The sequence below is a fragment of the Anomaloglossus baeobatrachus genome, chromosome 3, assembly GCF_048569485.1.
Source record: "Anomaloglossus baeobatrachus isolate aAnoBae1 chromosome 3, aAnoBae1.hap1, whole genome shotgun sequence".
In the NCBI taxonomy this organism is placed as follows: Eukaryota; Metazoa; Chordata; class Amphibia; order Anura; family Aromobatidae; genus Anomaloglossus; species Anomaloglossus baeobatrachus.
Genome location: NC_134355.1, coordinates 123,857,217 through 123,874,152, shown reverse-complemented (window position 1 = coordinate 123,874,152; position 16,936 = coordinate 123,857,217). Strand labels below are relative to the sequence as shown.

The window sequence follows — 16,936 nt, the reverse complement described above, 5'->3', positions numbered from 1 at the left end:
ACTGACTATGCCACCTCACGAGCTTACAGATGGCGTTCTGGATGGGGTAACGGGCGTGATCGTGCTGGACCCAGCACCCTCCCACGTGATAGGACCACATCTGCACACTCTCGCACCTCTGGGGACGACTCCTCCTCTGGTGCGTCCGGTGGGACACTTGATCCGGATCAGAGCGTCGGAGCCAGAGTTAAGGGCCGGAATAGACACCAACCCACTTGGCACAAGACGCGCAAGTACGTTTCTGACCAACTGCAGGTGATCAATTTATCAGATCGTGTCTTGACGGATGCCCAGTTGGAGGTTTTGTCCTTTGGTTTATCCTTCTCACCCACTAATAGTTTTGATTTCTTTCTAGCGCAAAAAGATATTAATTTGTTTGCGAGGAAGGTGATGTTGAGAAGGATGTACCACAGAAATACGATGGAGGTGGAGAGTCAGGCAGAAAAAGATGCACTTCAGGCCTTGGAAGACCTTCTACAGGAGCAGGAGACGACCGAAACAGGTGTGTTTCCTAAAACACTCTTACCCAGGTCTACTAGGTTCCCCCCCTTGTCCCTCTGCCCGGCTATAGAAATCTTTACCAGGCTTGTCGTTAATGACTTCCGTAAAATTTCGAGAAGAAGGAAGCAGGACAACCTTACACGGAAACAGCGGCAAGCCTTGGCGGAATTACAGTCCTACAAGGATGTTGTTATCAAGGCGGCGGACAAGGGGGGCAACATAGTGATCTGGGCTACTGAGAAATATGAGCGAGAGGCCCTGAGACAGCTCAGAGATAAAGAGACTTACTCTCGGCTCTCACATAGCCCTCTGGTTGCGTTTTCTAAAGAACTGACACGGATTCTGGAGGCGGCGCTTGGGGCGGGAGTTATTGATAAAAAAATGCTGGATGGGCTTTTCAACAAATCACCCAAAATACCCACTTTATATTTCTTGCCCAAGATACACAAGGATGCCGTCAATCCACCGGGTCGTCCGATAGTGTCCGGCATGGAGGGGTTGTGTGAACCGATATGTCGCTTCATTGACCATCTTTTGAAGCCTATCGTTGAGACACTCCCCTCTTATGTCAAGGACACTACGGACGTTCTCAACAGGATTGACGGCATCTCTGTAGAAGAGGATGTTTTGATAGTAACATCTGATGTTGAAAGCCTATATACCAGCATTAGACATGAAGATGGTCTGGCGGCGGTCCGTTTCTTCCTTGGGATGGACAGTCGGTGTGGCAAAATGGGGAATTTAGTTCTTGAGCTGCTCCACTTCGCCCTCACACATAATTTTTTTCTTTTCAAAGATCAATTTTATCTCCAGAGGCGCGGCACTGCGATGGGCGCGGCATGCGCGCCTTCGTACGCCAACCTCTTCCTGGGATTCTGGGAGAGGTTGGTTTTCGGTGACGATGGCGCGGGTGCCAGCGCCCATGTGCAGTGCTGGCTGAGATACATTGATGATATTTTATTTTTTTGGAAGGGCTCGGTGGAGCAGCTCGAGAACTTTATGGGCTATTTAAATCGCAATGATTGCAACATAAAACTTACATATAAGTACAGCAGCAGCAGCGTTGATTTTTTGGACATCAAGATTGAGGTAGGCCCTGACCGCCTCATACAGACAGATGTCCATCGGAAGAACACTTCAGTCAACGCTCTGCTGCATGCGTCATCAGCCCATACCCCATCTACCATTCGTGCCATACCGACTGGCCAATTCCTGAGGATGAGGAGGATCTGCTCGTCGGACCATTCTTTTGAGTCACAGGCCTCAGACCTCAAGCGCCGTTTTAGGGACCGTGGTTATAGCAACCGGGTTATCAAGAAGGGCTATGTGAGGGCCAAGAAGACACCTCGTTCTCGGCTTCTCTCCTATGCTCCTAGGATCGAGCCCAATGAGCCTGAATTAAGATTCATCGGGACGTTCAATCATGAGTGGGACACCATGAGGAGTATTTTAACTAGGCATTGGCCTATTTTACTATCCGACCCCATACTATCGGGACTCCTGACTGGTGCCCCACTCATGACTGCACGACGTTCCCGGAATTTGAGGGATATGCTGGTTGTTAGCCATTACGTCCCCCCTGTCCAGAACCCCTTTGGTTCTAAAGGCCCACTCCTTGGATGCTATAGGTGTGGTCATTGTCTGGCCTGTAAAAATCTGATCCGTACAAAAACTTTCACCTCCTCAGATGGTCTGAGATCGTACGACATCAGACGTTATATCACGTGTGCTACCACACACGTGGTGTATCATGCAACATGCCCATGCTCCCTGGTCTATGTAGGACTCACTTCCCGTGAACTCCGAGTTAGGATCAGGGAGCATGTGCGTGATATTGAAGCAGCCAGATCAGTGGAGGATATCACACTCCTGAAAACACTGCCCAGACACTTCAGGGCGTATCACAATTGTGACTCGTCCCTGTTAGTGATTCGGGGCATTGATTCAGTAAGTGGTGGATCCAGGGGGGGGGATTTAAAGAAAAAACTAGCGCAGTGCGAAGCGAGATGGATCAGTACTTTAGACACCCTGGTTCCTAGGGGTCTGAATGAGACCATCTCCTTCGCATCCTTCCTATGAAAATGTCGTCATCACCACTTTTGAATGCACCTCGGTGCATTTTTTAACTTTTTTGATTTTTTGTTTCGTGTCTTTTTACCTCCTGGTTGTCTATTATCCATCCCCTCTTTTTCTTTTCTCGTTTTTTATTTTTATTTTTTTACTTTTTATATTTTTTATGTTTTGGCCGCTCTTGTTGCATGGATTCTGATTTTTCTGCTTCTCTATACTTAGATTCGGATCTCCAGCGGGTGTTGACTCTATATTTGGAATTTCCATCTATACTATTCATGCACGTTATCGATTGGACTCACGAAATAGTGAATCATATGAAGACATGTCCAATATTTTATACCATGGAGGTTTCCTTATCTGGATATGATGTAGAAATTTTGTTATGACTCTCTTGTAATAATTTACTGTTGTCTTCTTGTGCTGATGTCTTTTTAAAATACACCCTTTTGTAATCACCGGGGTATTTTTGTAGTATTTTTAGATTACGCTGTCCTCCGTACGCATGCGCGTTCCGCCTGGCCCTGCTGCTGGCTGTTCGGCCGCTATTGTGGCGGCGGCGCGTGCGCGGGAGCTGGATGACGCGTCCTGGCTCTTGCGCATGCGCCGCCTGTTGCTTTGCGGCCGGCCTGCCCGCGGCGCGGTCTTTGGCGGAGCGCGCATGCGTCAGTCAAGGGGATGACGTGACCGGAAATTCAGCATTTGCCGAACGTACTTTTCGGCGGCCTATTTAAATGCTTTACCTCATAGCTGGTGGATGATTCTTCCCATCCTGATGAAGCCGTGAGGTGGGGTGCACTCGCCCCCTCCTGGCGAAACACGTGTCGTTGGGCCGGGGGGTTACTTTCTTATTCGGGGCATTTATGTGGCATTGGCGATCCCTTGTCTTGTTCCTAATATAGGTATGTTTTTTCACCTGTGAAACTTTTCAGGGCAGGCATTTTTAGTTTTTTACATATGGGGTGGGTTTATGCAGAACACCCGTTTGTGTGTGGTTTGGATGAACTTCTATTTATGAATTAATCTGCACTATAGCACTTTATGTCCTTTGGAGAGTTCATCTCACACTTGAATTGCAAGAGATCACTAACTCCTAACAGGTTCTCTGCATACATTCAACATTATTACTATATACTATTTATGCCTGCTTGTTTGTATATATACAACTTTGTATTTGACAGCTATAATCTTTTTGCCACTTCTGCCCTGCATATTTGTTTTAAATCTCCTGCCTTAACCCCTCCTTGTCTATAATAAATATATTTTGCATTTAAAACTCCTGTTTCTCCTGTGTTCTGAATGTTTTATATGGAGTTTGCATTGGTTTTCAAGGGACCTTGTTATGGTACCCTTCTACCAATACTTTAAAATGGTTTTTTGGAGCTTTGTATCGTTGTTTATCTTGCCTGGGCATCAAAATGGGAAAGGGTGGGGGAGTTTCTGCACGCAGTTTTTAAAAATTACTAAAAAAAAAAAAAAAAAAAAAAAAAAAAAAAAAAGCTGAGTGGGGTGACTCAAGTTTTGATACACAGTCAAGATAACGCACAAAACTGGTGGATGCAGCCTTCAGCTGTCTGATTTATCTGTGCTGGGTATCAAACTACGTGGGATCCTATGCCATTTATCCAATTTATTTTTACACTCCACTTCAGGGACCCAGACAGCTAGTGTGAGCAACCAATCACAGGTGGCACCATGGCTGCAATCTGACTGCAACCAATCACAGACACTGTCACTGAGGGTGGGCGGGGGAAGCAGTAAATATTCATAAGGTTTAATGAGCAGATCAGGAAGCAGTGTGACAGCCACACAAAAACTCAGTAAGTACAATTGTCCCATTTTGCTTTCTCTTTCTTATTTTTATTCAAGTGGCCGAACCCGAACAGCAACACGGCCTTCCCTGAGAATTCCATGTTCGGGTCCATGCACGGACACTGGATGTCCGGTACAGACCCCGAACTTTACAATTCAGCTCCGCCCACCACTACTCACACAAAAGAGTTGGCTCTTATGGATCCTAGTAAACATGTGATCACTTGCAGATAACTCCTTTCTAAATTAAGTACCCCCAGTAAAATAAACACACAAACACCCACATCAAATTTTGCACCGGTGCCCATCGGACTCTAGTTATGCCACTGGTTAGAACCCCACCCACCTACCGCCAATAACAGCATTTTTTGGCTGTGTGGTGGATTTTGGTCACATTGGTGGCTGAACAATGATTTCCCCCAGTGACAGCCATTCAGGGTCTATCATGTGTCAAGAGGGCACAGCCGCTCTGTGTTGGGTCAGTGGTGAGGCCAGTCCCTGGTGGCCATGTTTGTGCAGCTCTCTAGTGACTTCCATGGGAGTTCAGGTGCACATTTTGGGCTATGCTCAGCACTCCCATAGAAGTCAATGGAGCCCCATACAGGACACATTTAGAGCACACCTTCTCCTATAATAAATGTTAATAACTATGCAGAGTAGGTCACCCCTGTTACTGTGCACAGTCTGCAGCTGCAGGAGAACTGCAAGTCCTGCGATACCATACAACGTCAAAGCAGCTGATAATAGAGAACAATGGCGGCCTCCATCACTCACATTAAACGCTGGTAACTGTCCTTCTGTCGCCCGCTGCAGCTCCCGGATCAGCTCTATGGCTTTTTCACAGAACATTCTCCACCTGCACAGACAGCAGCTATACTATACTCCCGCCACGGAGCACACAGCTCACTGCGCAGCCGCACCATGTATCTATGAGGCGCCTTCCGCCATACTTAGGCCTGTTACATCTCTAGCAGCAGTCGGAATGCTCAGCTATGTAATCCTACGCCACCTCCCTGGTATGTGTCAGTGAATATTACATCTCGTCGTTGCTACTATTCTGCTATATCACAACATTAATAATTTTAAAATCTCTTTCTATGCTTTGCCCTCAACAAACATGGCCGCTCGGAATTCCTTAGGAGAGCCCGAAGCAGAGCAAAAACTGTCGGAGACGCCGCTGAAATTGGCGCCAAGTATCACCTGGCCAATGAGGGAGGGCTTTCGCCCACGGGTTTTGGGTACGGTAGCCGAGCAGGGACAATTGTTATTGGAGGCTTATGATCGCCCTGGAGGAACTGATGCGTAGCTGGAGGCCACGGGGTCGCAGGTGAGTCCGGCACATCCACCGCAGTATTGTGTGCAGCAGGGGGCGCCCGAGACACCGGGGCTTGCGGGCAAATGCACGATGACGTCACCTGGAGCTATGATGTCAGAAGCCTCTCATCTGGAGCAATGTCAGCAGCACACTGTGTATCTGGTGCATCTGCTGTGTATGACTGAAAATATATATATATATGAATACATATTCTGTATGTCTGTGTATATATATATATATACAATTTGATTATGTGTATATACACGATCTTCTATATATATGCCAATGTATGTAAAGCGCTGTGGAATTAATAGCGCTATATGAATGAATAAAATTATTATTTATATATATATATATACTGTATTGGAGCAGATTGGGTACATAAAAGCTGTGGATGGACACAGCCACAAGCAGGACTGGTCCTGAGTGGAGCGTCCACTGATGTTTTATCCACCCAAAAATGCCACATACATTAGTGACAGAGTTCCCAGTTTCCCATTACTCCCGTGCTGACCCACAGGTTTTTTTCTGCAGGGCTTTATTTTGTTATGCAGGAGGCTCTGTGGCTGGTACAGTTTTGAGGGCTGTGTGTGGCTTGTACAGTTTTGGGGGGCTCTGTGTGGCTTGTACAGTTTTGAGGGCTGTGTGTGGCTTGTACAGTTTTGAGGGCTCTGTGTGGCTGGTACAGTTTTGGGGGGCTCTGTGTGGCTGGCACAGTTTTCGGAGGCTCTGTGTGGCTGGCGCAGTTTTGGGGGGCTCTGTGTGGCTGGCGCAGTTTTGGGGGGATCTGTGTGGCTGGCGCAGTTTTGGGAGGCTGTGTATGGCTGGCACAGTTTTGGGGGGCTGTGTGTGGCTGGCATAGTTTTGGGAGGCTGTGTATGGCTGGCACAGTTTTGGGGGGCTCTGTGTGGCTGGCATAGATTTGGGAGGCTGTGTATGGCTGGCACAGTTTTGGGGGGCTCTGTGTGGCTGGCATAGTTTTGGGAGGCTGTGTATGGCTGGCACAGTTTTGGGGGGCTGTGTGTGGCTGGCATAGTTTTGGGAGGCTGTGTATGGCTGGCACAGTTTTTGGGGGCTCTGTGTGGCTGGCATAGTTTTGGGGGGCTCTGTGGCTGGCATAGTTTTGGGAGGCTGTATGTGGCTGGCGCAGTTTTGGGGTCTGTGTGTGGCTGGCTTAGTTTTGGGAAGCTCTGTGTGGCTGGTGCAGTTTTGAGGGCTGTGTGTGGCTGGCACAGTTTTGAGGGGCTCTTTGTGGCTGGCACAGTTTTTAAGGGGGACTTTTTTTGGGTGGCTCTGTGTGGCACAGTTTTGGGGGGGTTCTGTGTGGCTGGTGCAGCTTCAGGAGGCTCTGTGGCTGGCACAGTTTGGGGGGCTTTGCGTTGCTGACACTGTTTCGGGGGGCTCTGTGTGGCTGGTACAGTTTCGGGGAGCTCTGGGTGAGTGACGCAGTTTTGGGGGGCTGTGTGTGGCTGGTACATTTTTGGGGGGCTCTGTGTGGGGCTCCATCCCCACCACCTCTTTTCTGGATATCCCATTCTCTTATTTTTGCCTGCCCTGTATAGGGGCTGATGTGCTCATTTATTTCCTCCTTTTCGGGGTGCCAGCTGACAATCTATGCCCCTGACTGTTCCTGATTTTGTTTTAACCTGTTTATACGGTTTGTTCCCTATAAAAAAAATTCTAGAGCGGTTATCTAGATGGAGATTTATGTAGTTAAAGTTGGATGACGCTAGTTGTCCTCTGCTGCTTTGTGGTCAATATGCAGAAAACAATCCTGAATGATTCCCAATTTCCCACCTATCTGCATTTGTGTGCAATATCTCTTTTGGACAGTAGATGGCGGTAGAGTTGTACAGTTACATGGACGTTAGGCCTTACTATTGTGTATATGCTGGAGTAGTGCTAGTGACAGACCACTGGATTTTAAGAACAAGCCCCTTTTTTGAGCACTTGGGATCCTGTTGTGTAGTATATAATCTGACATCTTTGCCTTTCCATTTATCTTTTATTATTCAGACTTGTTCTTTAATGTTGCAGCTGAGTACGCCTGTAGAAATGTGTGAATGTGACGTCGTCATAGAATAGTAAATATGGAAGGGAAATATTACCTTGTATTGCACAAATATGGAAGGGAAAATTGTACCCAGTAGATACGTGGGGCTGCTGATAAGTCTTTGGCTTTGTGATCTTTTTTTGTTTCTATGGTAAGGAATGTTACATCACATGAAAGCCTTATGTGTCTAAAGCCTGCTTTACATGGGACGACTGATTGTGCGATTTCACAATCGATCGTACCCGTGTCGCAAAAAGTCGTGAAACCTCTGTCACACATACTTACCTGCTGTGCTACCTCGCTGTGGGCGGCGAACGTCCACTTCCTGAATGGGGAGGGACGTTCGGCGTCACACAGCCGCCGGCCAATAGAAGCGGAGGGGCGGAGATGAGCCCACATTCCGCCCACCTCCTTCCTTCCGCATAGCCGGCGGGTGCCACAGGACGCAGGTAAGCAGAGTTCATCGCTCCCATGGTGTCACACGGAGCGACGTGTGCTGCCACGGGAACGATGAACAACCGGCACTAGTAAAAATAAACGATATTATGAAACTGAGCAATGAGTACACAACTCACGATTTGTGAGCGATACTGCGTCGCTCAGAGGTTTCACACGAGACGACGTCGTGTATGATGCCGGATGTGCGTCACGTAAACCGTGACCCCGACGATGCATCGCACGATCCGTCGTCTCGTGTAAAGCACCCTTTATATATGTTTTCAAAATTTAGTGTTTGTTGCTTATGGCAACAGTGTTCTACGCACGCGGGAAAACAAAATCGTGGAGTCTAATGCGATATTCACAGCAACTGAGAGCAGAGGAGGGATGAAATTCTTGTTTCTGCAAGGAAAGTTAGCGAAGGATAATCATGGTGATAAGTCGCAGACATTGGGGGATCAATGCCCTTCATATTCCACAGTTAAGAACTAAATTGCCAAATTTAAAATGGGCCACTTCAGCACCAATGATGAGGAACGTCCTGGACGACTGAGAGTGGTTGTTGTTCTGGAGATCGTCGATGCTGTGCACAACCTCATACTGGAGAATTGACGAATTTCAGCTAAAGCAAGAGCAGACATCATGGGGATTTCCCGTGAACGTGTTTGTGTCATTCTCCTTGAACATTTGGACATGAAGAAGCTATCTGCTAAGTGGGTCCCCAAATGTTTAACAACAGATCAGAGAAGCATGCGAGTGAGAACTTCCCGGTCCATTTGTCAGCGTTTCCGGACTGATAAGAACTTCCTGGATCAACTGGTCACTATGGATGAGACCTGGATTTATTTGTATGACCCTGAAAACAAGGAGCAGTCAAAAGAGTAGAGGCACAGTGGTTCTCCTCGTCCAAGGTGCAAAAATCAGCCACTAAGGTGATGGCGTCTGTGTTCTGGGACTAGGAGGGCGTGCTGCTAGTGGACTACCTTCAAAAGGGTTCCACCATCGATGCAAGGTATTACATTGAACTTTTGGACCAATTGAAGGCAGCTCTGAAGGCCAAAAGGCGCGGCAAGCTGTTCAAAGGCATCTTGTTCCTGCAAGACAACGCCTCCACTCACACTGAAGAAGTGACCACGGCAAAACTGGGCTTCCAGCTCGTTGACCACCCACCTTATTCACCAGATCTAGCTCCCTCCGACTACCATCTGTTTCCAAACCTGAAGAAACACCTCAAGGGTACCAAATTTCACACCATTTCTGATGCCATGGCTGCTACGGATGCCTGGTTTGAGGCACAACCGAAATCCTTCTTTTTGCTAGGCTTCCAGAACTTGGAATACCGATGTAAGAAGTGTGTTGTCATCAGTGGAGAGTATGTGGAATAAATGTAAGGTTTCATCATCATCATCATCTCGTTTCTTTCTGGGTAAAGCCAAAGACTTATCAGCAGCCCGAAGCATGATATGAATTGATTTGCAGGACCTGCTCCACCATCCACGTCAGTAATAATATGTAGTCACTGGATGGGAGCCCTGTGAACTGTCTCTTACCTGCAGGCATCTCCGGCTCCTAGTTTGATTAGTTGGGCTGGCGTATTGTCATTGTTGTAGTGTGACGCACATGGGACCTTGCACCAGTTCGGCTAATCAAAAAAAAAGAGCTGCAGATGTTGAGAGGCAGGAGGTGATTGGCAGGTCTCACGCCTGACGGCCAAAGATCATTGAAGTATCCAATAGACCCTGTAAATTAATTCACAGTATTTTTAGCGTCCACATGTAAATGGCTGTAAATCAGTAGAAAAATATTAAATGTACATTTTTTTTTAAATTTTCCTGTCTTTTCGGTCACTGGCCTATTTTAAGGCAGTGTGTGACTTTTTTTTCCCTAGGTCTTTTTTTTTTTTCTCTATCCTCTGGTTGTATTTTCACTTTACATATCACAATACTGAGAGGTATTTTTAAAGTTAACCTGTCATTGATTCTGCTACTGACATATCAGTGACGTGAAACTGATATGTAATGCATATGTCAGAAGATAATCCTCTGCCATAATTGTCAACAGAGTGGCATTTGGAGTGTCACATCACACTGATCTCTCAGCAGCAGGCAACAAACTGCTCAACTCGTCACAGCCTCTCTATATCCAGCCTGATCCTGCAGTACATCCTTCCACGCAGCCTCTCTATATACAGCACCTTCCTGCAGTACACCACTCCACTCAGCCTCTCTATATACAGCACCTTCCTGCAGTACATCACTCCACGCAGCCTCTCTATATACAGCACCTTCCCGCAGTACATCACTCCACTCAGCCTCTCTATATACAGCACCTTCCTGCAGTACACCACTCCACTCAGCCTCTCTATATACAGCACCTTCCTGCAGTACATCACTCCACGCAGCCTCTCTATATACAGCACCTTCCCGCAGTACATCACTCCACGCAGCCTCTCTATATACAGCACCTTCCTGCAGTACATCACTCCACTCAGCCTCTCTATATACAGCACCTTCCTGCAGTACATCCTTCCACTCAGCCTCTCTATATACAGCACCTTCCTGCAGTACATCCTTCCACTCAGCCTCTCTATATACAGCACCTTCCTGCAGTACATCATTCCACTCAGCCTCTCTATATACAGCACCTTCCCGCAGTACATCACTCCACTCAGCCTCTCTATATACAGCACCTTCCCGCAGTACATCCTTCCACTCAGCCTCTCTATATACAGCACCTTCCTGCAGTACATCCTTCCATTCAGCCTCTCTATATACAGCACCTTCCTGCAGTACATCACTCCACTCAGCCTCTCTATATACAGCACCTTCCTGCAGTACATCCTTCCACTCAGCCTCTCTATATACAGCACCTTCCTGCAGTACATCCTTCCACTCAGCCTCTCTATATACAGCACCTTCCTGCAGTACATCCTTCCACTCAGCCTCTCTATATACAGCACCTTCCTGCAGTACATCATTCCACTCAGCCTCTCTATATACAGCACCTTCCCGCAGTACATCACTCCACTCAGCCTCTCTATATACAGCACCTTCCTGCAGTACACCACTCCACTCAGCCTCTCTATATACAGCACCTTCCTGCAGTACACCACTCCACTCAGCCTCTCTATATACAGCACCTTCCTGCAGTACATCACTCCACGCAGCCTCTCTATATACAGCACCTTCCCGCAGTACATCACTCCACTCAGCCTCTCTATATACAGCACCTTCCTGCAGTACACCACTCCACTCAGCCTCTCTATATACAGCACCTTCCTGCAGTACATCACTCCACGCAGCCTCTCTATATACAGCACCTTCCCGCAGTACATCACTCCACTCAGCCTCTCTATATACAGCACCTTCCTGCAGTACACCACTCCACTCAGCCTCTCTATATACAGCACCTTCCTGCAGTACATCACTCCACGCAGCCTCTCTATATACAGCACCTTCCCGCAGTACATCACTCCACTCAGCCTCTCTATATACAGCACCTTCCTGCAGTACACCACTCCACTCAGCCTCTCTATATACAGCACCTTCCTGCAGTACATCACTCCACGCAGCCTCTCTATATACAGCACCTTCCCGCAGTACATCACTCCACTCAGCCTCTCTATATACAGCACCTTCCTGCAGTACATCACTCCACTCAGCCTCTCTATATACAGCACCTTCCTGCAGTACATCCTTCCACTCAGCCTCTCTATATACAGCACCTTCCTGCAGTACATCCTTCCACTCAGCCTCTCTATATACAGCACCTTCCTGCAGTACATCCTTCCACTCAGCCTCTCTATATACAGCACCTTCCTGCAGTACATCCTTCCACTCAGCCTCTCTATATACAGCACCTTCCTGCAGTACATCATTCCACTCAGCCTCTCTATATACAGCACCTTCCTGCAGTACATCCTTCCACTCAGCCTCTCTATATACAGCACCTTCCTGCAGTACACCACTCCACTCAGCCTCTCTATATACAGCACCTTCCTGCAGTACATCCTTCCACTCAGCCTCTCTATATACAGCACCTTCCTGCAGTACATCATTCCACTCAGCCTCTCTATATACAGCACCTTCCTGCAGTACATCCTTCCACTCAGCCTCTCTATATACAGCACCTTCCTGCAGTACATCACTCCACTCAGCCTCTCTATATACAGCACCTTCCTGCAGTACATCCTTCCACTCAGCCTCTCTATATACAGCACCTTCCTGCAGTACACCACTCCACGCAGCCTCTCTATATACAGCACCTTCCTGCAGTACATCACTCCACGCAGCCTCTCTATATATAGCACCTTCCCGCAGTACATCACTCCACGCAGCCTCTCTATATACAGCACCTTCCCGCAGTACATCACTCCACTCAGCCTCTCTATATACAGCACCTTCCTGCAGTACATCACTCCACGCAGCCTCTCTATATATAGCACCTTCCCGCAGTACATCACTCCACGCAGCCTCTCTATATACAGCACCTTCCCGCAGTACATCACTCCACTCAGCCTCTCTATATACAGCACCTTCCTGCAGTACACCACTCCACGCAGCCTCTCTATATACAGCACCTTCCTGCAGTACATCACTCCACGCAGCCTCTCTATATACAGCACCTTCCTGCAGTACACCACTCCACGCAGCCTCTCTATATACAGCACCTTCCTGCAGTACATCCTTCCACTCAGCCTCTCTATATACAGCACCTTCCTGCAGTACATCATTCCACTCAGCCTCTCTATATACAGCACCTTCCTGCAGTACATCACTCCACTCAGCCTCTCTATATACAGCACCTTCCTGCAGTACATCCTTCCACTCAGCCTCTCTATATACAGCACCTTCCTGCAGTACATCACTCCACTCAGCCTCTCTATATACAGCACCTTCCTGCAGTACATCCTTCCACTCAGCCTCTCTATATACAGCACCTTCCCGCAGTACACCACTCCACGCAGCCTCTCTATATACAGCACCTTCCTGCAGTACATCACTCCACGCAGCCTCTCTATATATAGCACCTTCCTGCAGTACATCACTCCACTCAGCCTCTCTATATACAGCACCTTCCCGCAGTACATCACTCCACTCAGCCTCTCTATATACAGCACCTTCCCGCAGTACATCACTCCACTCAGCCTCTCTATATACAGCACCTTCCTGCAGTACATCCTTCCACTCAGCCTCTCTATATACAGCACCTTCCCGCAGTACATCACTCCACTCAGCCTCTCTATATACAGCACCTTCCTGCAGTACATTACTCTACTCAGCCTCTCTATATACAGCACCTTCCTGCAGTACATCCTTCCACTCAGCCTCTCTATATACAGCAGCTTCCTGCAGTACATCCTTCCACTCAGCCTCTCTATATACAGCACCTTCCCGCAGTACATTACTCTACTCAGCCTGTGGCCACCAATGAATGTAGTAATATGCTCTTATGCAAAAGTGTGTAAATTGTGACTACAGCTGACCTTTCGGGATCTTTTTGTTTTATTTATATCTATGCTATAAATCATTTTGTAATTGGGTTTTATTAAAACTGAGCCTCTGCTTCTATTGCTGACTGCAGAACGAGCTATCTATCAGTGAATCAGTTAAGATAGAGGGGTTTTTTTAACCCTTATTTGTGCTTTTATACTGATTTATGGACCACATGAGTTGATCTGAACCTTATGGTAAAACAATCAGCTGAGAGGACCTGAGCGCAGCACACTGTTTGCGGCCTTTGTTAAGCTCATACTTTCAGGAGAGATGAGATTGATGGCGGCCACTGTCAGGATGGATGCTACTGCTAGGCATCTGTCCACCCAAGGGATCCATCGCTGAATATTGCCAGTGCTGTGGACTTGAGATCTGCGGCATGTAAATTGTCAAGCAGGCGTCCATGTGTAATTCAACCTTAACAATGGAAAGGCTGAATTGTGGGGATTGCCTGCACCAATTTCACAGCTATATCACAGTGGAAATATTACACACAATTATAAATCTACATTTAAATGGACTGTCAGCACAGGATGACTGTCCACACCCAGTACAGGCGCTTCATGGTGGGGCCAAACATTTATATCCACCCTCTCCTGTTTTTTGATTGACAGCTCTGGCTTCATAGAGGTAGAGAATCAGTAACGGTTTCCTGTTGTTGTTTAAGCGGCTCACAACTGCCGACATCATTTTTTTTTTTTTAAATGAATATATAATTTGAATTATAACTAGTGAAAGCCTCAAGAACAATGAACCGGCTACTGCTTTTAACCGCTTCATGATTTCCAGGCCCTGAAGAAATTAAAAGACAAGACAAAACTGAGCATGTGCACAGCAGGGTCATTTTTACATTGTACATTTTGTTCACTTTTTGCGGCGGTTTTTCAGGCAGGTCCCAGGCGGAATCCGTCTGATAAAGACGTTGCGTGCACATAGCGTTGGGGAGTTCCTCTACACCTGTATACACATAGGATTGTATCGATCAGTGCGAGAACTTTGCTCCTCTATACACCCAGACATCAGTAGCTACGTGTGTATACAGGCGTGTCTATTGGGAGTAGCTGGTAACCTGTGTGACGGGTTGTTTCTTGGATACTATAACCTCGCTCCAATCTTGCATGTTCCCATGTTACCTCTCCTCTCCATCTATTCCCATGCTAAATCTCGTTATCTCACCTCCTGTATATGGTTGGGGATCCGCTGCCCCGGCAGTCTGAGGGCAGGATGGTGTCAGATTGCTCCACTTACTGTGTGCTACATTTTAGGAATAAGTCCTTTTTATATCATGTGTTATTTCATTAGTTTTCACATATACTTATATACTTATACTTTTTCATTGCCAGTTTTTTTTTGTTTTTTTTTTATTAAGCTCAAAAACTTTGCGGCCACAGGTAACTTTGTGGCCCCTTTCCCTCCGCTCGGCCCGTGCGCCCCTTTCCCTCCGCTCGGCCCGTGCGCCCCTGAGCCTCCGCTCGGCCCGTGCGCCCCTTACCCTCCGCTCGGCCCGTGCGCCCCTGACCCTCCGCTCGGCCCGTGCGCCCCTGACCCTCCGCTCGGCCCGTGCGCCCCTGACCCTCCGCTCGGCCTGTACGCATTTGCTTTGCTTCTCAGCCAACAAAACAATACAGGACAAAAATTATTAATGGTGTTTGGATGTTTTATTGTTTAATGGATGGAGCAAATGTTGATGATTTTTTTTTTCCCCTCAAAGATAAACAAATAGTAAAAACTGACACTATGACCCAAAAATGGATGAAAAGCACAATGAAGCTGTCCGGCTTCAGCATAGTATGCCATTTTGTGAAATGTTGCGCTGTTCCAGCATAGTATGCCATTCTGTGAAATGTTGCGCTGTTCCAGCATAGTATATCATTCTGTGTAATGTTGCGCTGTTCCAGAATAGTGTGCCAGTCTGTGAAATGTTGCGCTGTTCCAGCATAGTATACCATTCTGTGTAATGTTGCGCTATTCCAGTATAGTGTGCCAGTCTGTGAAATGTTGCGCTGTTCCAGCATAGTATATCATTCTGTGAAATGTTACGCTGTTCCACAATATCATATAATTCTGTGAAATGTTGCGCTGTTCCAGCATACTATATCCTTTAGTGAAATGTTACGCTGTTCCACCATAGTATATCCTTCAGTGAAATGTTGCGCTGTTCCAGCATAGTATATCATCCTGTGAAACGTTGCGCTGTTCCAGCATAGTATACCATTCTGTGTAATGTTGCGCTGTTCCAGAATAGTGTACCAGTCTGTGAAATGTTGCGCTGTTCCAGCATAGTATACCATTCTGTGAAATGTTGCTCAATTTCAGTAAAAACGTTTTTGGTTTGAAAATCCGACTGGGTTCCTTAGGGAGAGAAGTGACGGGGTCTGGTACCGCAGCGCGTCCTGCTTTTCTCTGCAGTGATTGACAGGTTTCTCCCCCCGTGTGTACGTTGGGAAAGATGAGCGGAGAGAGGCTGGTCAGGGGCTGACTTGAGCTAGTCACATCTCTCCGTATGGCTGGGCCAGCATGAATCCAGGGATGGGTTCTTTTTAATGCCCCATACACATTATACTATCATCGGCTGAACCCACCAACATCATCAGCCAACAGTCCCCAACAAATTGGGGACTTATCTGATTTTGGACTGTTGTTCCTTTTGACTCTTTCATAGAGAACATGGAGCGCTCCTTGTTATGGAGGAGTTGGGAAACATGACTGTAGGCCGAGCCTTCTTCTTGTATTAGCCTATAGATGGCTTTCCTGTACAGACTTTAGATAGAATAATTGCCTTATCATTGGAGGGTGGATAAGTTATTGATCGCCCCATTGTGCTGCTGGAAGGCTAGATAAGGTAGGATAACAGCACTTTACACCGATAAGGCTCTGTATACCATACATCTCCAGTGACGCTCCTGGGCTCTGAGAGGACACAATCGCTTCATGCAGTGATCTATGACATTTCTCTCAATTGACTTCTAGTTATTTTAGCTGCAGTATTGTCTGTACACATAATATAGGAAGAATGTGCGAGCCTCAGTACGTCCCCTCCAGGGAAGCCTAATGGAATGTGGCATCAGAAAGTGACCCATTGTTGAAAGGTAATCAGTCAGAAGGATCAGCCCTCCTACACCGTCTATATGTGCATCTGGGTCATAGTTGGTGGAATAAACGGAAACCTTGATATCTGATGTGGTATTGTGGAGATATTCATGTATTTTTATTATGTATATGAGAATTTGGACCGCTACAAGGAGTCTGCCC

The 16,936-nt window shown here is 47.1% G+C and overlaps 2 protein-coding genes across 2 annotated transcripts in view; one reads left to right on the top strand and one right to left on the bottom strand.

Moving 5' to 3' along the window:
• GINS1 (GINS complex subunit 1) overlaps window positions 1-5,273 on the bottom strand; it is a 62,766-nt gene extending 57,493 nt beyond the window's left edge. Inside the window, exon 1 of the mRNA XM_075338116.1 lies at window positions 5,158-5,273. Coding sequence (XP_075194231.1) covers window positions 5,158-5,232 — 75 coding nt within the window. The 5' untranslated portion in view covers window positions 5,233-5,273. The remainder of the gene's footprint in view (window positions 1-5,157) is intronic.
• A 334-nt stretch (window positions 5,274-5,607) lies between these two features.
• The window catches only part of ABHD12 (abhydrolase domain containing 12, lysophospholipase), a 110,628-nt gene continuing 99,299 nt past the window's right edge, over window positions 5,608-16,936 (top strand). Inside the window, exon 1 of the mRNA XM_075339422.1 lies at window positions 5,608-5,710. Within this exon, the coding sequence (XP_075195537.1) occupies window positions 5,661-5,710 (50 nt within the window). The 5' untranslated portion in view covers window positions 5,608-5,660. The remainder of the gene's footprint in view (window positions 5,711-16,936) is intronic.